The 22,345-nt window shown below is 68.8% G+C and overlaps 2 protein-coding genes across 4 annotated transcripts; both read left to right on the forward strand.

Moving 5' to 3' along the window:
• Positions 1–1,041: 1,041 nt before the first annotated feature.
• On the forward strand, positions 1,042–16,165 carry PLXNB3 (plexin B3). The gene is given in 37 exon segments (XM_043569656.1): positions 1,042–1,344; positions 3,091–4,128; positions 4,520–4,699; positions 5,384–5,512; positions 5,595–5,695; positions 6,245–6,374; positions 6,581–6,737; positions 6,826–6,934; positions 7,023–7,137; positions 7,222–7,347; positions 7,415–7,531; positions 7,841–7,934; positions 8,018–8,146; positions 8,149–8,186; positions 8,423–8,574; positions 8,835–8,940; positions 9,652–9,782; positions 10,038–10,214; positions 10,324–10,519; positions 10,660–10,899; positions 10,999–11,160; positions 11,241–11,392; positions 11,559–11,659; positions 11,745–11,968; positions 12,101–12,279; positions 12,574–12,640; positions 12,824–13,151; positions 13,287–13,390; positions 13,481–13,574; positions 13,904–13,939; positions 13,942–14,081; positions 14,271–14,431; positions 14,659–14,806; positions 15,041–15,105; positions 15,180–15,255; positions 15,372–15,446; positions 15,783–16,165. Coding segments are annotated over 37 exon segments (5,802 nt in total). The 5' UTR covers positions 1,042–1,224; the 3' UTR covers positions 15,888–16,165.
• A 1,489-nt stretch (positions 16,166–17,654) lies between these two features.
• On the forward strand, positions 17,655–22,334 carry SRPK3 (SRSF protein kinase 3). Of its 3 annotated transcripts, XM_043571205.1 has the most exons (15): positions 17,655–17,753; positions 17,840–17,970; positions 18,158–18,266; positions 18,403–18,490; positions 18,693–18,780; positions 19,301–19,407; positions 19,487–19,652; positions 19,761–19,786; positions 20,257–20,386; positions 20,467–20,709; positions 20,803–20,903; positions 21,274–21,381; positions 21,465–21,534; positions 21,615–21,707; positions 21,850–22,334. In XM_043571205.1, exons 1-15 carry the CDS (start codon positions 17,698–17,700, stop codon positions 22,032–22,034), a joined length of 1,701 nt encoding a protein of 566 aa, XP_043427140.1. In that variant the 5' UTR covers positions 17,655–17,697; the 3' UTR covers positions 22,035–22,334. The 3 variants fall into 3 exon arrangements, with proteins under 3 accessions (XP_043427140.1, XP_043427139.1, XP_043427141.1); XM_043571204.1 differs by having other exon boundaries at positions 17,657–17,753; positions 21,465–21,707; XM_043571206.1 differs by lacking the exon at positions 21,465–21,534 and having other exon boundaries at positions 17,661–17,753.
• Positions 22,335–22,345: the final 11 nt, after the last annotated feature.

A 22,345-nucleotide genomic window follows, 5' to 3' on the forward strand; every position in this document is an offset into this window, starting at 1 on the left:
CTGGAGCTGGGAGGTGGGACCCCAGGCTTCTAACCCCTAAATGGGAAAGCTGGCGGGGCTGGGGGCAGGTGGTAGGGTAGGGAGGAGGCCCGCCTGGCTCCCCACCCCCACAGCCACCCAACCGGCCCGACCGGGTGGCAGTGAGCCCCGCTGCCACCACCTTGCCCCGAAGCTGCTGCTGCGGTGCACCGTGGAGAAAGTGGGCACCCCACCCCGTGTGCACCTGCCCCCCCGTCATAGCCCAGGGCCCCTGCTCTGCCAGCCTGGGGTGCAGACGGTGCCCTGTGAGGTTGGCCGGAGAGCCAGCTGTCAGTCGCCACTCCCTTCCCACCCCCTCCTGCGCCCCACACGCAGAGGGGACCTCTAGGCCCATCTAGGGCCCGTGTTTCCCCGGGCGAGGGAAACCAGTTGCCATGACTGAAGCTAAGTACTGGGTTCCTGGGGGCCATGCCCCCGCCCCCTCGTGCACATCCTCTCTGCCTCAGCCCCCCCCCACAGCACCCCCCCCACGGGCACCACCCCCTACCATCATGCTGCACCTGGCACGACTTTCCCAGTCCCCCGGGGCGGGGCTGGATGGACACAGGTTGCTTGCTCTCTGGACAGTCTTATTCCGGGCCAAGGGGGTGGGGGGTGGGGGGTGCAAGGTCTCCTGGACGGGCTGCCTTTGTCAGCATCTCCCGGCCCCCAGCCCGGACAAAGGCAGGCATTGAGGGCCAGGACTGGCACTTCGACCGGGCACCAAGGCTACCAAGGCTGAGGCTGGCATCGCAGGGGCTCAGCGCCCTGACCTTCCTGTGGGGGGCCCAGTGGCCTACCCTGTGCCCTTCACAGGGACCCGGGGGGCGGGACACAGAGGCGCACGCTGGCTGGCACGGGGCGGGAGTGGGCTGGGGCCGGCCGTGTGGGTCTCATTTTGCTGGCTCGAAGAAACCCTGTCCTTTGTCCCCAGGTCCCGGGGGATGTCTCTCTGGGGGTGGGGCGTGGCGGGGAGCCCCCCGGCCCGAACAGCCCGGGTGGGGGTGAGAGCACCAGACAGTGAGTCCCTGGCCCAGGCCCGCGGACAGAGGGGACATTGTTGGGGTGGAGGCAGGGCTGCCTTGGCCCGGCCACTATTCACAAAGCTGCCAGCTGCGGTGGAGCCCAGCCGCCGGGCCCTTGGCCCCCCTGGCCTCCCTCCTCCCCCGGGGCCGAGGCTCCAGTGTCTCCCTCCCACTCAGGACAATGCCCCCCACAGCCGCCTTGTGCCCGTCGCCGCCGCCCTGGGCCGGCCAAACTGAGGAGATGGGCCTCTCTCGGCGCCACGCTGCCCAGGAGACCCCTCTGTCGCTCCTCTTCGAGGCGGTAAGTGCCTGGGTCCCCCGTCCACAGACGTGGTGCCTGGGGCGGGGGGCGGGGGTACGAGGCAGGGCAGGCACAGTGGTCCAGGGGAGCCCGGGCGCGGGGCTCCCGTGCACCGCGTCTGTTCCCCTCACCCACACAGCCCGGGCCTGGCCGCCGAGATCCCGGGTCCACAGGAAACGCCCCTGTCCCCAGGCCGGGCCTGACCTTCCTGTCTGTGTCCCTGAGATAAGGGGCTCCGGGGCCTTCCTCGGGGCTCTGCCTCCAGCCGGCACACCCGCCGGGGCCCAGGCTGGCGTCTCCGCCGCCAAGCCGCAGGGCACCCAGGGACAGCGGGCCATGCCCAGCTGTGCAGGACCCCAGCCCAACTTAGGACCTGGACTCTGTCCCCTTCTCTGCGGCTCTGCACCCGGGAGCTCTGCGTGGTGAGCCGGCGCTTCCTGTCGCCTCGTCACCTGGCAGCCGTGGGGACCCGAGGTGGTGGAGCAGGGGCCGGGACGCGGGGCGGCCTCCTCTGGAGGCTCGGGGCCCCCACAGGCCCAAGGGAGATAGCTTTAGCGTGAGCTCCGAATGGCTCCACATGGGTGGGGGTGGGGGTGCCCAGGCCTGGCTTCGCCCCCGAGTGCCCTCTCCTCAGGCAGGCTCACCCTTTCTCTCTCTCTCTCTCTCTCTCTCTCTCTCTCGCCTGCACGTCAGCACCCCGGGGCTGGGGCCCCCGCTCTACCCCTGCACCCGGTGTCATCTCTCGGTGCTTCCCCATGGCCTCCCCAAGTGCCCACTCTAGCTGGCTCCCAGGTGTCCCCCAGTCCCCGCTCTGACCCCCTCCCAGCCCTCTCCTCTGCCCTGCCTCCATTGCCACGTGAGCGGGGAAGGGGCAGAGAGACAGAGAGGGAGACTCAGAATCTGAGGCAGGCTCCAGGCTCCGAGCTGTCAGCACAGAGCCCGACGCGAACCCACGAACCTCGAGATGGCGACCTGAGCCGAAGTCGGACGCTCAGCTGGCTGAGCCACCCAGGCGTCCTGGAGAGGGTCCCTCTTTACAGCTGGCCCTGCCCGCCCAGGGCGAGGTTTCTCTCCACGCCCTCACCGTCTCTCTCTCGTGCTGTGGCTGTCCCCCACCTTGCATGGTGGCCCTGCTCCCCTTGTCCCCAGGCTGACAACTGCCACCAGCCTTTGTTCTACGTCCCTGTCCTCTTCCTTGTCTTTCCCTCCCCTTCCCGCTTGCCTGGCTGCCGCAGCCTCTCCGCCTCCCCTGGTGTCTCCCCATCAGCACCTCCCGCTTCTCCCCTGCCCCTCCCTCCTCTCCCGCCCTTTCCCCTCTCTCACTGCCCCTCCGTGGCTCAGAGTCCTTCTGTTTTGTTCTTGTGCCTTTTCAGGACCCGCCCCGTCCTTCAACAATGTAGATGCTTAAGTAGGAGATGAGAGAAATTCTTTCCTCGGGCACACGTGTGTGTGCGCCCCAGCCCACCCTCTCCCCATCTCGTGGATACTCTCTCTGTGCCTCTCTCTGTCTCTCTCTCTGCCCCTTTTCTCCCTGTCTCCCTCTGTCTCTCTCTCTGTCCTCTGTCTCCCTTCCTATCTGTCTCCCTTCTGGATCCTCCTCTTCCTCTGGTGCTCTCTCCACCCCTCCTCATCGGTGTCTTTCACTGCCCTGACACGTGCGGGCATAGGGTGTGGAGGCTGGTGCTCTCCCCCCACCCCCCGCCCCCCGCCCCGACCAGGCCTCGCTTGGCTGCGCTCTCCCCCCAGGTACCTGTGATGGCTCCCCGGCCTCCCCTCGGGCCCCACCTCCTGCTCGTGCTCCTGCTGTGCCCGCCGCCCCTGGCCGAGGCCCGTCACTTCTCCGCCCCCAACACCACCTTCAACCACTTGGCCCTGGCCCCTGGCCGAGGCACCCTCTACGTGGGCGCCGTGAACCGCCTCTTCCAGCTCAGCCCCGAGCTGCAGCTGGAGGCCGTGGCTGTCACCGGCCCTGTGTTCGACAGTCCCGACTGCGTGCCCTTCCGTGACCCGGCGGACTGCCCGCAGGCCCGGCTCACCGACAACGCCAACCAGCTGCTGCTGGTGAGCGGCCGGGCCGGGGAGCTCGTGGCCTGCGGGCAGGTGCGGCAGGGCGTGTGTGAGAAGCGGCGCCTTGACGATGTGGCCCAGGTGCTGTACCAGGCCGAGGACCCTGGCGACGGGCAGTTCGTGGCCGCCAACGCCCCGGGGGTGGCCACGGTGGGCCTGGTGGTGCCTACGCCAGGCCGGGACCTCCTGCTGGTGGCCAGAGGCCTGGCGGGCAAGCTGTCGGGAGGGGTGCCACCCCTGACCGTGCGCCAGCTGGCCGGGCCGCAGCCCTTCTCCAGCGAGGGCCTGGGCCGCCTGGTGGTGGGCGACTTCTCGGACTACAACAACAGCTACGTGGGGGCCTTTGCCAACGCCCGCTCCGCCTACTTCGTCTTCCGCCGCCGGGGCGCGCGGGCGCAGGCCGAGTACCGCTCCTACGTGGCCCGGCTCTGTCTCGGGGATGCCAACCTTTACTCCTACGTGGAGGTGCCCCTCACCTGCCAGGGCCAGGGCCTCATCCAGGCTGCCTTCCTCGCCCCGACCACCTTGCTGGGGGCATTTGCCGCAGGCCCCAGCGGGGCGCAGGCAGCCCTGTGCGCCTTTCCCTTGGCTGAGCTGGACGGGAGCATGGACCGGGCCCGGCGCCTTTGCTACACGGCGGGTGGCCGGGGCCCCAGCGGCACGGAGGAGGCCTCCGTGGAGTATGGAGTCACGTCTCGCTGCGTCGCCCTGCCCCCCGTGAGTGCCCCTGTCACCGCGGGCTTTGTGTGCCGCCTTCGTGAGGCAGCCCCGTCTTGCCTGGCCTGCCTCTCCGTCCCTGTCGCTCCGCGGTGTCTCTCGGCCCAAGGCAGGGACCGCCACACGTAGTCCTGGGCTGTGGGTGGCTGGATGCTGTCAGGTGACAACCGGCTGCTTAGAGGATGTCCGGGAGGGGCAGGCTCCTGGTTGCCCTTGGCCTGTGTCCCTCTGCTGTGTGAGCTTGTCCTGACACGGGGCTGGGGGCCTGACCACTCTGTCCCGGGTCCCCCAGGGTTCCCTGGCCTCACCCTCCAGCCTTGACTAGCTCTGGGCCCGGGGGAAGGCACTTCCTGCCTCTTCCAGGAATCTGATCCCCTCCCTGTCCACCCAGGACTCCCCCGAGTCATACCCCTGCGGTGACGAGCACACGCCCAGCCCCATTGCTGGCCACCAGCCCCTGGAGGCCAGGCCGCTGCTGCAGCTCCGGCAGCCCATCAGCGCCGTGACAGGCCTCCAGGCAGATGGGCACACGATAGCTGTCCTGGGGGACACCCAGGGGCAGCTGCATAAGGTGAGGCCCTGACGGAGGAGGGGCTGCCCGAGCCCTGGGCCCCGAGCGCCAAAGGCCTCCACACTGCCCGGCGAGGCCTGGCCTCACTGGCTTGACTGGGGGTGCCCCTGCCCTGCTCGGGGAAGCCCCAGGTCCCTTGCGCCTCTCGGGCCGCGTCCACTGGCAGGTCGGAAGGCCAAGCCACACACCGATGGCTGGCCGGGTGCCGCCTCCTGGGACGCCTAGGTGCGTGACTTAGGATGACTTCCCAGGAACCTCCTGGGCAGCCCCCGTTGCTCCAGATCGTAGCGGGAGCCAGCGGTCAAGGTGGGCAGGATTGGCACGGGGATGGGGTGGGCAGTGCCCAGTCCCCAGAGCCGGCCTGGCCCCGGAGGTCTCTGCGAGGCAGACTCTGGCCTCCTCGTGACCTGCTCACATCCCTGCAGCTGCCCTCCTGCCCCTGGCTCCCAAGGCCCTTAGCCGGGGTGGCCGGGTGATGCCCAAAGCGGGAGGTGACGCCGGCAGAACAGGGCGTCCCGCCCCACTCCCACGCACGGCCCATGGCCCGGCCTCCCCGGTCTGGCAGGAAGGAGAGCCGGCTCTACGGGAAAGGGTGCCTCCCGGGAGCCCCAACCGAGAGGAGAGCACGTGCCCTGGGTGGCTGGCCCGTGGCCATCTCGGGAGCAGGCCTTGTCGTCCCTCCAGGTCTTTGTCAACGGCTCCCGAGGCCAGGTGTACCACTCCCAGCAAGTGGGGCTTCTGGGCTCAGCTATCAGCCCAGACCTGCTGGTGGACGGCAGGGGCAGCCACCTCTACGTCCTGACTGCCCAGCGGGTAAGGCTTGTCCCGGGGCAGGGAGGGCACACGCACCCCGAGTCCCCACACCCACCGCCCCTGGCCCTTGCCGCCCCCGCAGGTGGACCGCGTGCCCGTGGCAGCGTGCCCCCAGTTCCCTGACTGTGCCAGCTGCCTCCAGGCCCGGGACCCGCTGTGCGGCTGGTGCGTCCTCCAGGGCAGGTGAGCGCGGCCGACAGGTGGTGTGTGCCCGAGGGCGCCCCAGGGGCACTGCCTCCACCCTGCCCCTGGAGGCCCAGCCTGCTTCCTCCTCCTTTGCCAGCCCCGCCCCCAGCCGGGCCTCCTCCGGTGGCAAGCCTTCCCCGTGCGGCAGTGGCCCCCAAAGCCTGCACACTGACCGGGAAGCCCTGTCTGCTTGGCCCCTTCCTCTTTTTTTTTAATGTTTATATATATATATTTTAATGTTTCATTTATTTTTGAGAGAGAGAGAGAGGGAGGGAGGGAGGGAGGGAGACAGACGGAGAACGAGCAGGGCAGGGGCAGAGAGCGAGGGAGACCCAGAACCTGAAGCAGGCTCCAGGCTCTGAGCTGTCGGCACAGGGCCCGACGCGGGGCTCGAACCCATGAAATGCGAGATCATGACCTGAGCCGAAGTTGGACACTCAAGTGACTGAGACACCCAGGCGCCCCCTCGGCCCCTTCCTCTTGAGCGTAGTCCCTTTCACTCCCCCTGAGACCCACGTGGCGGGCCAACGGGCCCCTGTCCCACAGGTGTACCCGCAAGGGCCAATGCGACCGAGCAGCCCAGGCCAACCAGTGGCTGTGGAGCTACGAGGACAGCCACTGCCCGCATGTGCAGACCTTGCTGCCGGCCCACCGCCCGCGCCAGGAGCAGGGCGTGGTAAGATGCCCGCCACTAGCTGCCTGCGGTGGTGGGGGTGGGGGGCTGCCCCCAGGCCTCCCCGGCCTCCTGTCCTGCTGTCTCTGCTCCCACCCCGCTCCACCCTCACCCCTGCTCTGCCCTAGCAGCATCTCCTTTGCTGAGACACCCCCCCCACACACACCGAGAAGCCCCTGCCTGCTCTGTTTTCCTTGCGTGTGTCCCAGGTCACCTTGTCTGTCCCTCGGCTGCCCACCCTGGCCATGGATGAATACTTCCATTGCGCCTTTGGGAACTACGACAGTTTGGCTCACGTGGAAGGGCCCCACGTAGCCTGCATCACTCCTCCCCAAGATCAGCTGCCTCTTAACCCTCCAGGCACAGGTGAGGGGCCCCTGGGGCGGGGAGGTTGGGGACCGGGGCGGGAGCTGCAGGGGCAGGAGCCGCATGACCTACCACCATCCCCTCCCAGACCACGTCACCTTGCCCCTGGCTTTGATGTTTGAGGACGTGGCCGTGGCCGCCACCAACTTCTCCTTCTACGACTGCAGCGCTGTCCAGGCCTTGGAGGCGGCCGCCCCGTGAGTGCTGGGCCTGGCTGCTGGGCAGGGGTGGCGGCCCCCGACGGAGCCCAGCCTGAGCAGCCACCACCCCCCCCCGCCCCTCCAGGTGCCGCGCTTGTGTGGGCAGCCTCTGGCGGTGCCACTGGTGCCCACGGAGCAGCCGCTGTGTGTACGGGGAGCACTGCCCAGAGGGGGAGGTGACCGTCTACAGTGCCCAGGAGGTGGGTGGGCCCAGCCCCCGACCCACGCTATGCCCTGCCCGGGCCCCTCAACTTCCGAAGGGCTAAAGGGTCTCCTTTCCGCAGACGGATGTCCAGGTGCGTGGCCCAGGGGCCTGTCCCCGGGTGGAGGGCCCAGCGGGTCCCCTCCTGGTGCCTGTCGGTTGGGAGAGCCGTTTGGCCCTGCGCGTGCGGAACCTTCAGCATTTCGGAGTGAGTGGGGGATGGGGATGGGGGGGGTGTTGACTGTGTCCAGGGTCCTGACGACGTCCACTCCCAGAGCCTGCCCGCCTCGTACCACTGCTGGCTGGAGCTGCCCGGAGAACTTCGAAGGCTGCCGGCCTCTCTGGAAGAGACGGCAGGGGACGTGGGCCTCATCTACTGCCAGGCCCAGCAGGTGTGTGGCCGCCCCACAGCCTCACCTGCCACCACACACTTTCTGTAGCCCTCGGGGGCCCCGCACGGCCCTTGCCTCGCAGACCCTTCCGGGCCATCGGTGTCCTGTCGCCATCCCGAGGCCTGCTCTGCGTAGGCCCGGGCCGTGCAGCGGGAACGTGGCACCCACAGCCTCTGCCCCAGGCTCGCAGTCTGCCGGGAGACGTGGGCACGGAAGCGAGGCACCCATTCTGGGAGGAGGGTCCTGGAGGAGACGGGGGCCAGGGGCATCCTGAGTCGGGCCCAGCCTGACCCCACCCTCCACCCACAGTTCTACCCCTCCATGGCCCAGCAGGAGCTCCCGGTGCCCATCTATATCACCCGGGGCAAGGGGCAACGGCTGGACAATGCCCACGCTCTTCATGGTGAGCTTGGGGATGGCAGGGCGGGTGGCACAAGGCGTGTGGCAGATGGGATGCGCCTCAGTGCACCGCCTGGCCTTCCCTAGTGACCCTGTACGACTGTGCCGTGGGCCACCCCGACTGCAGCCGCTGCCAGGCGGCCAACGGAAGCCTGGGCTGTCTGTGGTGCAGCCACGGGCAGCCCGCCTGTCGCTACGGTCCTCTATGCCCCCCGGGGCCGTGGAGCTGCTGTGTCCCACGCCCAGCATCGACGCAGTGAGCCCCCAGCCCCTCTGCCGCCCCCCATCCCACGGCCCACCCTTCCACCCCCTCCCCACCCGCCCTGCCACGCTCTCCACTCTCCTGACCTCACCCAGGTCAGACCAGCCTGCGCTCAGGCCCCCGAGCCCTAGCGGCTCTGTCCTGCCTCAGGCTGGTCAGCTGGCTGGGCACCCCTATTGCAGGTCGGATGTGGGATCCGAACACTCCATCGTCACCCTTCCCTGCTGCAGATCGAGCCCCTGACCGGGCCCCCCGAGGGCGGCTTGGCCCTCACCATCTGGGGCTCCAACCTGGGCCGGGACTTTGCTGAGGTGCGAGACGCCGTGAATGTGGCTGGCCGGCCCTGCAGCCCTGAGCCCTCCCTCTACCGCACCTCTGCCCGGTGAGGCATCCTAGCTGCCCGGGGGGCGGGGGAGGGATGCCCTCCCGGGGAGGCCCTCAGAGAGCGGCTGCCCAGAGAAGGGAGGCCTGGAGCCAAGGAACGTGGGCCCGGGCCAGATGCGCCAAAGGAAGATGAGCCAGGGGAGGGAAGGAGAGGGGAGCTGGCAGCGAGAGGGCGCAGGTCCTGGGCAGTGGCCGGTGAGTGGCCCACGGCTCCTGCTGAGGGAGGGCCTGACCAGCCACCGGGTCTCCATTCCCCAGGATTGTGTGCGTGACATCCCCTGCCCCCAACGGCACCACAGGGCCAGTCCAAGTGGCCATTAAGAATCGGCCACCAGGCATCTCAACCCAGCATTTCACCTACCAGGTCAGTGCCCACGCCTGGGTGGTCCCCGCACAGAGCGACAGTAGGAGGGAGGGGCAGGAGGGCATGGACATCTAGGTGAGGCTTTCAAAGTTGGCCTGGGAGGTCGCACGAAGGGCCGCCACTCGTCCAGGAGCGAAGCCGCGGATCTGACTGTTCGTTCAGGCCCCTGAGCCGAGGACAGTGGTGGCATCTGTCCCGGTGCGGGGGGGGGGGGGGGGGGGGGAGGGCAGTGAGGGACTGGAGCTTCCTGCCGGCACAGCTCGGGAGTGAGGGAGAGCGGGGACGCCTCCAGACACTAGCTTGAGCCCCCGCCATCCACTGGGGCTAATTCTGAAGCCAGGAAGCCCAGGGCGGGAGCGGAGGGAGGCAGGGCCCGGTTAGTATCAGGAGTTCTGCGGCGCCCAAAGGTGGTGATTGGATCTCAGGGTTTAGAGCTGGGGTGGGGGTGGGGGGCTGGGAGGTGTAAGCCGTGGCAGAGGAGGCCGTCCCGAGGGGCAGAGACGCAGTGAGGAGAGAAGAGCCCCCTCCGAGGGCAGGGCAGCTAGAAGGAGAGCCGCGGGGCTGCAGAAGCCCTGACACAGGGGTTCCAGAAGGAGGGTGTGGTGGGCGGTGGCCCGGGTGACGAAGCACAAGTGCCTCGGGGACCAGAGCCGAGGTGAGTGAGTGCCAGGCCAGGCTGCCATGGCTGCCCCAGGCTGCTCTGTCCCCCAGGACCCCGTCCTGCTGAGCCTGAGCCCCCAGTGGGGCCCCCAGGCAGGGGGTACCCAGCTCACCATCCACGGGCAGCACCTGCAGACAGGAGGCAACGTCAGCGTCTTTGTGGGTGGACAACCCTGTCCTATGTGAGTGTCTCTCCTCCTGGCCCCAAGCTGGCTGCTGTCAGCTCGGGGCATTCCCTGCAGGCCTCACTGTCCCCTCATGTACCGGGGGCAGTGGACTCAGGGCTCCCTAAAAGCCCCCATCAAAGTGCAACAGAAACGGCCACTGTGCCCATCCCTAGTACCCTGTGCCCTCACTGAGGGAGGCGACGTTGGGTCTGGTGGGGTGGCCAGGCCCAGGCTAGAGCGCAAGATGCCAGACCCCTCCCCACCCTGCAGCCGGGAGCCGGTGTGTCCTGAGGCCATTGTGTGCCGCACCATGTCCCAGGCCAGCCCAGGAGAAGCTGTGGTTCGAGTGGTGTTTGGCCACGCCCAGCGCACGCTGCCCGCCAGCCCGTTCCACTACACCGCCAACCCCCAGCTTGTGGCGGCAGAGCCCAGCGTCAGCTTCCGGGGGTGAGGACCCAGTCCGCTCGGGGTCGCCGCCGCACCTGGCCGGGGAGGCGGGGCGGGGGCGGGGCCTCCCGCCCGCGCCTCGCCCCTGCTGACTGCCGCCCCGGCACAGGGGCGGGCGGCTGATCCGAGCCAGGGGCACGGGCCTGGACGTGGTGCGGCGGCCCCTGCTGTCCGTGTGGCTGGAGGCCCCGGCGGAGATGCAGGTCGCAGGGGCCCGGCCCCCGGCCTCAACCCCGACGAGGAGCTGCGGGGCCCCCGCTGCAGCCCCCCAGGCTTGTATCCAGCTCGAGGGAGGCCTGCTGCAGGTGAGCGCCCCACGGGCCGGCGGCGGGGCCGGTCGTGCCCGCGGAGGGAGGACGGGGGCCCGGGGTCCCCCTGGCCCCCAGGGAGCGAGCGAGGGAGCCCCAGCTCACCCCACCTGGTCCTGCCCCCGGCTGCCTCCTAGTGCTCCACCGTCTGTTCCGTCAACTCGTCCAGCCTCCTCCTGTGCCAGAGCCCTGCCGTGCCAGATGGGGCGCACCCGCAGCGGGTCTTTTTCACCCTAGACAACGTGCACGTAGACTTCGCCAGCGCCAGCGGGGGCCAGGACTTCCTGTACCAGCCCAACCCCCGCCTGGCCCCCCTCAGCCGCGAGGAGCCTGCCCGCCCCTACCGCCTCAAGCCGGGCAACGTCCTGGATGTGGAGGTGAGGGCTTCCGCCGGCCGGCTCTGTGCGGGAAGCGCGCGCCTAGGCTGGCTGTCCTGGCTCGAGCCCCCCCCCCCCCCCCCCCGGTGTGTCTCCCAGGGCCAAGGCCTCAACCTGGGGATCAGCAAGGAGGAGGTGCGCGTGCACATCGGTGATGGCGAGTGCCTGGTGAAGACCCTCACGCTCACCCACCTCTACTGCGAGCCGCCGTCGCGGGCCCCCCAGCCAGCCAACGGCTCCAGTAGCCTGCCGCAGTTCGTGGTGAGGCGGGGCTCTGGGTGCCTTGGCGGCTGGGCAGGCGGAGCCCTGAAGGCCCGCACTCAGGAGCCCCGTCCCCCCAGGTTCAGATGGGCAACGTGCGCCTGGCCCTGGGCCCCGTCCAGTACGAGACGGAGCCCCCTCTGTCCGCCTTCCCTGTGGAGGCCCAGGTGGGCCTGGGCATGGGCGCCGCGGTTCTCATTGCCGCTGTACTCCTCCTCACCCTCATGTACAGGTGAGAGCGCCCCGCGACCCCTGCGCGAGCTTGCCCCTTCACTGGTGCAGAGACGCCCCCCCCCCCCCCCCCGCGGCAGGCCTACAGACAGCTGGCCACCCTGGCTCCGTGACCTCGGCCCCCCCAGGCTCGGGCCCGCGGCTGACACCTGGTCCCCGGGCTGCAGGCACAAGAGCAAGCAGGCCCTGCGGGACTATCAGAAGGTTCTGGTGCAGCTGGAGAACCTGGAGATTGGCGTGGGTGACCAGTGCCGAAAGGAGTTCACAGGTGGGGTGGGGGCCGCGGGGAGGGGGCGGTGGGCAGAGGGCCCAGCTGGGCCCAAGCCCACACCTGGGTGACTCCCGGCCCGCAGACCTGATGACCGAGATGACCGACCTCAGCAGCGACCTGGAGGCCAGCGGGATCCCCTTCCTGGACTACCACACGTATGCCGAGCGAGTCTTCTTCCCAGGGCGCGGCGGCTGCCCACTGCAGCCCGCACCCGAGGGGCCTGGCGAAGAGGGCCGCCGCGCCCCCGTGCGCCAGGGCCTGACGCAGCTCTCCAACCTGCTCAACAGCAAGCTCTTCCTCCTCACGGTGAGGACTATGCATCTGGGCAGGGCGCCTGGGGGCGGGGGTGCAGCAGGGCCGGGCAGCGGGTGGGGGCACAAAGGTGGGAGAATACGCGGGGCTCCCCTAAGTGCCGCCCCACGCCGCCCCCCCCCCCAGCTCATCCACACCCTGGAGGAGCAGCCTGGCTTCTCCCAGCGGGACCGCTGCCACGTGGCTTCTCTGCTGTCTCTGGCGCTGCACGGCAAGCTTGAGTACCTGACTGACATCATGAGGACTCTGCTAAGTGACCTGGCCGCCCATTACGTGCACAAGAACCCCAAGCTCATGCTGCGCAGGTTGGCTCTGGCCCAACCACGGGCCCGGGAGCAGGGGTGGGGGACTCCCCGCTGAGCTGCCCGCCTGCCCGCCGGCCCTGCCCCATCCTGGGGCCGGGCAGGGCCGGGAACCCCCAGGAGGCAGGCCAGGACAGAAGGCACCGGTAGGGAGGTAGATGGGCATCCTTCCCGGGGGCCCGGGCAAAGGGGACCGACAGGCGGCAGAGCCCTGGCTTCCCCCCTTTGCCCACCTCGGCCCGGGGACGGGGTGGCCCCGCAGCACCACCCCCTCTGACCTGGGGCCTGCTCCCCCAGGACAGAGACCATGGTAGAGAAACTGCTTACCAACTGGCTGTCCATCTGTCTCTACGCCTTCCTGAAGGTGAGGGGCGCCCCAGGTGACACCTCGTCCCCTCACTTCACGCGCGGGCTGCTGCGTGTGGCCTCGCGGACCTGGCCCCAATTCTCCCCGGGGCCTCGGGCTACGAGGGCTTGGAAAGGGGGAAGGTGTGGGGCGGAGGCGTCTCCCCTCGGAGCTGACACGGGCCTGTCCCGATGCTTGCAGGAGGTGGCCGGTGAGCCGCTGTACATGCTCCTCCGGGCCATCCAGTACCAGGTGGACAAGGGCCCCGTGGACGCCGTGACCGGCAAGGCAAAACGGACCCTGAATGACAGCCGCCTGCTTCGGGAGGATGTGGACTTCCGGCCCCTGACGCTGATGGTGTTGGTGGGCCCCAGGGCCGGCGGGGCCGCGGGGAGTGGTGCGGCACAGCGCGTGCCTGCCCGGGTGCTCGACACAGACACCATCACCCAGGTCAAAGAGAAGGTGTTGGACCAAGTCTACAAGGGCACCCCCTTCTCCCAAAGGCCCTCAGTGCACGCCCTAGACCTCGGTGAGAGAGCCCACCACCCCCCCCCCGTCCCCACATGGGCCTGTTCCCACCTGTAGATGCTCAGCCGGGCCTTGCTTCAAATGGCAGGCTTGGGGGACAGGCTGCAGGCTAATCGGCCTCCCCACGTGCCCCCAGAGTGGCGCTCGGGTCTCGCTGGTCATCTGACCCTGTCAGATGAGGACCTGACCTCGGTGACCCAGAACCACTGGAAGAGACTCAACACCCTACAGCACTACAAGGTAACCGGCGGGCAGGTGCTGGGGGGAGGCAGGCCCCCATCTCTGGATCAGCCAGGGAGGGAGCCCAGCCTCTGCTCATCGCCCCACCAGGTCCCAGACGGAGCCACAGTGAGGCTCATCCCCCAGCTGCACAAGGGAGGCGCCGTCTCCCAGAGCCTGGCCCAGAGCTGCCCCTTGGGGGAGAGTGAGTCCTGCGGCCCCCATGCGCCCATCTGCGCCCCAGAGCTGAAGTGGGCAGGCAGGAGCCCTGGGCTTGCCGTCTGCCTTGCCTGGGTGTCCCCCACACCGCGCCAGTGGGCAAGCGAACGCTCTAGGCTGGGCCGAGGGCCTGGGGCAGACGAGGGCGCCAGCTCGTCCTGGTTGGGGAGCTCTGGGACCACGGGGTGTTGGGCTGAGCGAGCCCCTCGGCTGCCACCCTCTCTGCCTCTCTTTTCCCAGGCTGGGCATCCCCGGCCGGTGGTGTGGGAGAGCAGGCAGGGGCACAGGACTGAGGCCGGGCTTCTGCGCCCTCAGACACCCCCATGTTGGAGGATGGTGAGGAAGGCGGGTCCACCTCTGGCACCTGGTGAAAGCCACCGAAGAGCCGGAAGGGGCTAAGGCCCGGCGCAGCAGCCTGAGGGAGCGAGAACGGGAGCGGGCGCGCGCGAAGGCAATTCCAGAAATCTACCTCACCCGCCTGCTCTCCATGAAGGTCGGTGTAGCTGCGGAGCTGGAGGGAGGAGCCACAAGGCTGGGAAGGTTCCTGGAGGGGGGCCCTGACTGGGCAGTGGAGAGGGCGTGGTCCCGACGTGGAGAGGGCGTGGTCCCGAGAGGTAGAGGGGCCCCACCCACTGACGGAGCCCGCCCCGGCCTCCCGCACGGCCCCTCCCATGCCTTCTAGGGCACGCTGCAGAAGTTTGTGGACGACACGTTCCAGGCCATCCTCAGCGTGAACAGGCCCGTGCCCATAGCCGTCAAGTACCTGTTCGACTTCCTGGACGAGCTGGCAGAGAAGCATGGCATTGAGGACCCGGAGACCTTGCACATCTGGAAGACTAACAGGTGCCTCGCCTACTGTCCCCGCCCCCATGCGGTCGAGACATGGAGTCCCAGAGGGATGAGGACATTGCCCGGGGTGGGGGCCACAGGGCCAGGACGCGAACCTACGTGTGGTGTCACGCACCCTGGATTTCTGGCCGCCCCCCGACACCGACTCGTAAGACAGCTCCCTGCGGAACTCAGGTCCGAGGCCCGGGCTGACGATGCCTGTGGCCGACCCGTGTCCCCAGCCTGCTGTTGCGATTCTGGGTGAACGCCCTGAAGAACCCACAGCTCATCTTTGACGTGCGCGTGTCAGACAACGTGGATGCCATCCTGGCGGTCATCGCCCAAACCTTCATCGACTCCTGCACTATCTCGGAGCATAAAGTGGGCCGGGTAAAGGCAGAGCCGGCCCTGGTAGCTTCCAGAGGGGTGACAAGGAAAGGCTCAGGGCACACGCCACGGAGGCTCAGTACCCAGCCCTGAGCGGGCCTGGGAGTGGGGTTGGGGTGGTGGCACCTAACGGGCCGGGAGGCCCGGGGGTGGGGGGAGGGCACCGGTGATGCATTCAGGGTGACAGGGCCGGAGCTCCCCCGCCTCCCCGCTCAGGCCCACCCCTACCCGGAGCAGGACTCCCCAGTGAACAAACTGCTGTATGCCCGGGAGATCCCTCGCTACAAGCAGATGGTGGAGAGGTAGGTGTCGGGCCACGGGGGGGGGGGGGACTGGGGGGGGGGCTGCCTGCGCCTAACCGTGTCTCCCCTGCCAGATACTACTCCGACATCCGCCAGAGCTCCCCGGCCAGCTATCAGGAGATGAACTCGGCTCTGGCCGAGCTCTCCGGGGTGAGGCGCAGCCCAGGGGGCGCACTCCTCCATGTTCGGGTGGGGGCGGGGTGGAGGGGGGAGGTTTGGGGTTTAAGGTCCAGGCTGGGGCTCACCCCTCCACGTGCTGCCCCCAGAACTACACATCAGCCCCCCACTGCCTGGAAGCTTTGCAAGAGCTCTACAACCACATCCACAGGTATTACGACCAGGTGAGGCCTGCGGCGCTCCAGTGGGGGGAGGGGCACTCGAGGCGGGGGGGGGGGGGGGGGGGGAGGGCGGCGGGGAAGTGGGGCATGGCCCCAGAGCCCAGAGCCAGGCCCCGGGGATCCTCCCTGCCGGTGGAAGCAGGTGTCTGGGCCCATCTGGGCGGGGGGGGGGGGGGGGGGGGGGGGGAGGGCCCAGGTTGGGGAAGGAGCATGGCTTCTGTCCAGATTCCTCGGGGAGGCCTGGGGCAGCTCCTGCTGGACCCCCCCAGGCTGGCACGGCCCTGGGTAACGGGCGGAGCACGGAGGCCTCAGGGAGGGCACCCTCTTCTGCCCTGGCAGATCATTGGTGCCCTGGAGGAGGATCCCGTGGGCCAGAAGATGCAGCTGGCCTGCCGCCTGCAGCAGGTAGCAGCCCTGGTGGAGAACAAAGTGACGGACCTGTGAGCCGGTCACCTGAGGCCCAGCGGCCTGGAGAGGAGCAGCGCTGCCCGGATGGAGCCAGCAGCCGAGGAGGGGCCGGCAGGGCGCGGAAGGGGGTCGTGCCCACCAGGGGGCTCCCTGCCACCTCTCCCACCACCCGCCCTTCCTTCCCCTACCCCGCTTCTTTCTAATTTATCGTAATCCTTACCTCTCTCCCCCGCCTCCCCCACTATATTTATTTGCTTGCTGGAGAATCACATCTGGAAATAAAATAGAAATACATCTTTTTAGAAAAACCCCCAGCCTGTGCCTGTCCCTGTGAGAGTTTACTCAGTGCCTCCCTTCTTGGTCCTCCCCTCGGCCCCGCGGCTGTGACTTCTGCCCGAGGAAAAAGGGCCATCCGGCACCCCCCCCCCCGGGCCTTCCTCTCTTCTGTCCCCTCACCGCCTCCCTTGGCCCACCCGCCCCCACCTACGGCCACCCCGCCCTACCCCTACCAATTCGTTCCTGGCCCAGGGACAGCAGGACCAAGCGTCTCCCATCTTGGCCTCACCACGGTCACTGCCGAGCCCCCACTGCTTCTTTCTGACTGTCCGACAGTCCCCAGCTGGCCTCCCCGCTCCACACCGGCCCCCTCCGCTCCCTCCTGGGAGCAGCCAGAGTGATGTTTCCAAAGAGCAAAAGTGCCCGTCAGCCTCTGCGAGGATCTCACACAAACGCCCACAGGTTCCGTGAGGACCCTTGGCCGCCCAGGGCCTCCCTGCTTCTCCCCACCCCCGACCCCTCTGTGGCCAAAGAGGCCCCCGGCCTATCCTGCTGCAGACCTCACCCCAGCCGGGTCCTGCACCGCCCTGGAAGCTCGCCCACCCACCCCTTGCTGGGCAACCGACTCTTCCTGGTCCCTCGGATGCAGCCCCAAAGTCACAGGCTCCAGAGGGCTCTGCCTGACCTGGAGGTCCCTCTGTCACCGGCCTGTTAGAGCTGGGGGCTTGTGTGGGCCCCACCGGAGGAGGACCCCTGAGGGCAGGGCCAGGGCAGATGGGTCCCCGTGCCTCCCACGTGGGCACGTGGCACATGCTGGTGGATGCAGGGAGGAAGGCAGGGATGGCCGGGCGCTGAGGAGCTGGAGGGGAGACCACACTGTGTCAGGGCTGGGGTCCTCAGTGGGTGGGTTCCCGGGCTTCGACACCGTCCCAGCACCTCTGGTGGGAGCCGCCAGTTGCCTTCAGCTCATGCCCCTGACTCCATCATCCGGGATCCCCAGCGACACCACATTCAGGGAGAGGGGGGCGCCTGCCTAAGTGGTCAATGAGCCACAGGAAAAGTGGGAACCCCACTGAGAGCGGGCAGGGAACAGGGCACCCATGGGAATGGGGAGGGCCTCCTTCGCGAAGGCTAGCAGAGGCCCAGCAGGAAGCCAGAGAATGTTCCGAAAGTGTCACGGCGCCCTAGGGTATGTGGGGTGTGAAGTAGCGCCCGACCTGAGGACTGGGCTGTCCTGTCCACCGCCCCGCCTCAGCTGGCTCCAGCTCCGGAGCGCAGGGACTCCGCCTGGGAAGCAGGTTGCCGGCAGTCCCCGCTCAGTGGGCCCCCTCGGCCACCCCTGGGGCAGGGCGGGGGCGGGGGGCGGCTGGGCCCGGGGACCAGGCTTTCCCGGGCGGCCCGTGGCCGCACCGCCTCCTCCCGCCGCATACCTTGCCCACAGCCGAGCAGCTGGGAGGCTATTTATAAAGGCGGGTGAGATCAGCGGCCGAGGCTATAAATGCGCGGGCCGCCGCCGGGCCCCACAGGAGCAGCCGCCCGGGGCGCGGGAGCTGCGGGCCGCGCGGCCGGGATGAGCGCCAGCGCCGGTGGCGGCGGCGGGGACAGCGGCGGCGGCAGCAGCAGCAGGTAGGGTTTGGCCCGGGCGCCCTGGGCACCCCCCCAAAGCCGTGCCCGGAGCCTCGAGTGCTCACTGCCCGCCCCCCAACCCGCAGCTCGCAGGCCTCTTGCGGGCCCGAGTCTTCGGGCTCCGAACTCGCCCCCGCCACACCGGCGCCGCGGATGCTGCAGGGGCTGCTGGGCTCCGATGACGAGGAGCAGGAGGACCCCAAGGACTACTGCAAGGGTGAGGCCTGGCCTCGGCGCAGGCGGCCAGGTGGCTGCCGCGGGACACAGGGCAGCTGGGGAGGAGGAGGGTGCCGAGGCCGGCCCACGTGGGCCAGGGGGCCGGCGGGGCTGGATCGTCCTGGCCGCCCCACCCCCACCCCAGGAAGGCGCCACCACCCACCACGCTCTATGGACTCCTTCTCCAGGCGGCTACTACCCTGTGAAGATCGGCGACCTGTTCAATGGGCGGTACCACGTGGTGCGCAAGCTGGGCTGGGGCCACTTCTCCACCGTCTGGCTCTGCTGGGATATCCAGTAAGTGCCCCCTCCGCCCACCACCCCCCCGGGCCCAGTGCCAGCCAGGAGCCCACCCCTGGGCTCCGTTGGGGCCACCACGATGCCCCCACGGGTCTGGCCGGGCCGGCGGCCGACGCGGAGCTCGGTGTTGCAGGCGCAAGCGCTTCGTGGCCCTGAAAGTGGTGAAGAGCGCGGGGCATTACACGGAGACCGCTGTGGATGAGATCAAGCTCCTGAAATGTGTGAGGCGCCACCCTCCCCGCTCCTGGCTCCCAGGCAGGGCGGAGTTCCCAGAGGGGCAGGCTCCAGCTGGCTCTGCCTGGGAGGACCTGCGGGAGCAGGCCAGGGAGCCGCAGCCGAGGCCGGAGGTGCGCGGGGGGCGCAGCAGGGAGCAGCTGGTGAGGGCCAGGGTGGAGCCGTTCGTTCGTGGTCGCTTTGCTCCAGGTCCGGGACAGTGACCCCAGTGACCCCAAAAGAGAGACCATTGTCCAGCTCATCGATGACTTCAGGATCTCAGGGGTTAACGGAGTCCGTATCCTTTGCAGGACCAGCAAAGCAGTGTGGCGGCAGCGGTGCCCGCTCCCGCCATCCCAGCTGCCGGGGCCTCGGTTTACTGATCTGCACAATGGGGGCTTATCCCTTCTAGTGACACTAGTCTGCAAAACAGCCCCACCGCTTCAGGGGTTGTGTTTGTGCGGGGGCCAGCGGATGACCGGGCGGGCATCGGTTATCCACAGGCATTGCCGAGTTACCCCCAAATGGCAGTGCCGTCCACTGAGGAGCTGCTCCAGAGGCTCTCTGGCAAATACTTGGGCACGGGAGTGCGGCTGGCCTGACAGGCCTCCGTGTCTGCTCCTCCAGTGCCCTGCCCCCGGGACAAGCACCCAAGGTACCTCCCAAGTGGCACACCCGAGAGTGGCAGGGACACCATAACGACACCGGGCTGGTGGTGACTCTGCACCGCCAGACCCCGTTGCTCCCCAGCTGCGGGTGGGCGGGGCCCGTGCCCCCCTGCCGTGGGCCCTCTGGCCACCCTTCACTCCCAGCCCCAGATGTGTGCATGGTGCTGGAAGTCCTGGGCCACCAGCTCCTCAAGTGGATCATCAAGTCCAACTACCAAGGCCTGCCCGTGCCCTGCGTCAAGAGCATCGTGAGGCAGGTGAGCATCACGCGTGCTCTGGGAGTGTGGCGAGGCGGCCGGGGCGGGGCTGTGAAAGTTCCAGAGTGGCTCTCCCCAGGTGCTGCATGGCCTGGACTACCTCCACACCAAGTGCAAGATCATCCACACAGACATCAAGCCCGAGAACATCCTGCTGTGTGTGGGCGACGCCTACATCAGGCGCCTGGCCACGGAGGCCACAGAGTGGCAGCAGTCGGGGGCCCCGCCCCCATCCCGTTCCACAGGTACCAGCGCGAGCCCGCGTGGGCCCAGGGAGGGGCCTGTGGGCCTCAGCCCCTGCCTGAGTCTTTGTTCCTTTCTCTGCCCCGATGCTCCGACTGCCCCCCCCTCAGTCAGCACTGCCCCCCAGGAGGTCTTGGTAAGTTGGGGTGCCCCTCTTTGCCTGGGCCTCATCTCCCCATCTCCTCAGAGCTCCCTCCTCGGCCTCTCTGGCCCCACCCCCTCCCCACGTCCCTGCCCTCCCCAGGGATGAGGGTGAGACACAGGGTGGGTCGCACACGTGGGCGGTCGCTTGGGCGCCACTGCCTCTGTGGGCGGACGGTGCGTCCAGGGCCACGAGGGGCCCAAGCTGCCCCACGCCCCCCCCCCAGGGGAGGCGGGCTCTGAGCTAGACGAAGGCCCATCAGCTGCCCCCAAAAGTCTAGCTTCGGGTAGCGAAGGACTGGCGCCGAGGCATGGGCCACAGCGGGGTGGCCCGGCGTTTACGTCCTCGGTGGCCCTAGGGCCCAGAGGCCCCGTCCCCCATGAGCATGCAGGCCGCAGGGAGAGGCGTGGGCGCTCAGGGGCTGGGCGGTGGGAACCCTGGGGTGACCCGGGCTCTGATGGCAGCCCGGGAAGCTGTCGAAGAACAAGAGGAAGAAGATGCGGCGCAAGCGGAAACTGCAGAAGCGGCTGCTGGAGGAGCGCCTGCGGGACCTGCAGAGGCTGGAAGCCATGGAGGCGGCGGCCCAGGCCGAGGGTGAGGGGCCGCGGCGCGCGCCCGGCAAGCGCAGGCCACCGGGGTGCCGGCTCACACCCCACCTCTGCCCCTCTCCTCAGACGCTGGCTCGAGGCTCGAGGGGGGCAGCGGCTCCACCTCCTCTTCCGGCTGCCACCCCGGGGGCGGGGCCGGGGCCGGCCCCTCCCCCGCCTCCTCCTCCCCCGCCACCGGGGGCGAGCGCAGCCTCAGCCCGGGCTCCCAGACGTCAGGCTTCTCGGGCTCCCTTTTCTCTCCCGCCTCGTGCTCCATCCTCTCAGGCTCCTCCAACCAGCGGGAGACCGGGGGCCTCCTGTCGCCCAGCAGTAAGTTGGGCCGGGCCTGCGGGTGGGCTCGGCGGGGCTGGACAGGCGGGGGCCCAGCCGGCTCAGCCTCTCCCCCTTCTCTTCCTTCTCCAGCACCGTTTGGTGCCTCGAACCTCCTGGTGAACCCCCTAGAGCCCCAAAACGCAGACAAGATCAAGATCAAGATCGCAGACCTGGGCAACGCCTGCTGGGTGGTATGAGCCAGTCTGGAGAGCAGAGTGGGCACCCGGCTGCGAGGGCAGGGGCACAGGCCGGCCTCCTCCGAGCCCCACGGGCCCCGAACCGCCACTCGTCCAGACCCCGGGCTCTGCCTCCTGACACAGACCCGGGACCGAGCCCAGACCAGTGTCCGTCCCATCCAGTCACCAGAACTGGACCCATTGCAAGGGGCGGGGACCCCTGGGAAGAGGCCAGTCCCTCTCGGGACCTCTGGGGACCCTGAGGCTCAGAGGGAGCCCCACTGAGCTCCTTGGTTGCCCGGCCCAGAGGTGGGAGATGGTGGGGGCCGCTGGGGGCGGGCCAGCCGCGGCCCTGGCTCCTCCCCAGGGCTCCCCTTGCCTCCAGCACAAGCACTTCACCGAGGACATCCAGACACGCCAGTACCGGGCCGTGGAAGTGCTGATCGGAGCCGAGTACGGCCCCCCCGCCGACATCTGGAGCACGGCCTGCATGGTACGCCCCAGCTGCCCTGGCCTAGGGCAGGTCCCCCCCCCCACCCCACCCCCGCCGGCAGCCTCACCTTCTCCCCCTTCCAGGCCTTCGAGCTGGCCACCGGAGACTACCTATTCGAGCCTCACTCTGGAGAAGACTACAGTCGTGACGAGGGTAGGGGGAGGCGGGCCCTGGGCTCAGCCTGGGGGCCTCCCGGCCGCCCAGCCACTGCCCAGCCTCCTCTCTGTCCACAGACCACATCGCCCACATCGTGGAGCTTCTGGGAGACATCCCCCCAGCCTTCGCCCTCTCGGGCCGCTATTCCCGGGAGTTCTTCAACCGGAGAGGTAGGGCCGAGCGGGCTCGGGCCCCCTGGATGTGGGGGGTAGGGCAGGGAGCATGGGCTCCAGAACCGGGGGAGGGGGGCACGGGGTCCAGAGGCCCCCTTCCTGGCAGAGCCTAACCTCTGGCCCGCTGGCCGGCCCCCAGGAGAGCTGCGGCACATCCACAACCTCAAGCACTGGGGCCTGTACGAGGTGCTCATGGAGAAATACGAGTGGCCCCTGGAGCAGGCCACGCAGTTCAGCGCCTTCCTGCTGCCCATGATGGAGTACATCCCCGAGAAGCGGGCCAGCGCAGCCGACTGCCTCCGGCACCCCTGGCTCAACCCTTAAGCCCCACAGGCACTCTGTGCAGCTTGAGGCGTGCCTGCCCCCCCACCCCCTCCCAGTGCCTTCAGGGAAAGCCAGGCGGCTCCTGCCACCCTGCGAGCCACCCCTCGGGAGCTGCCCTCCTCCACCCTGCAGTGTACGAGCTCTCTCGCGCCCCGCGCCCCGCGCCCCGCGACAGGGCAGAGAGATGCTGGAGCCAGGCCCACCATTCAACATTTGTTCTGTCCCCAGCCCTCACAGAGGGCTGGGGCCCCCAGACGGGAAGTGTGCGTGTTTCTTTTCTTAATAAAGTGTGAACTGAAACGTCAGCGTCC

Source organism: Prionailurus bengalensis, chromosome X (assembly GCF_016509475.1).
Source record: "Prionailurus bengalensis isolate Pbe53 chromosome X, Fcat_Pben_1.1_paternal_pri, whole genome shotgun sequence".
Taxonomy (NCBI): Eukaryota; Metazoa; Chordata; class Mammalia; order Carnivora; family Felidae; genus Prionailurus; species Prionailurus bengalensis.

Excerpts from the sequence above, each read along its gene's own strand:
- SRPK3 (XM_043571204.1), top strand. The coding sequence starts at position 17,698 with ATGAGCGCCAGCGCCGGTGGCGGCGGCGGGGACAGCGGCGGCGGCAGC. Across the intron at positions 18,781-19,300 it reads CTCAGGGGTTAACGGAGTCC|ATGTGTGCATGGTGCTGGAA; the intron begins GTATCCTTTGCA and ends TCCCAGCCCCAG. Across the intron at positions 21,382-21,464 it reads TCTGGAGCACGGCCTGCATG|GCCTTCGAGCTGGCCACCGG; the intron begins GTACGCCCCAGC and ends TCCCCCTTCCAG.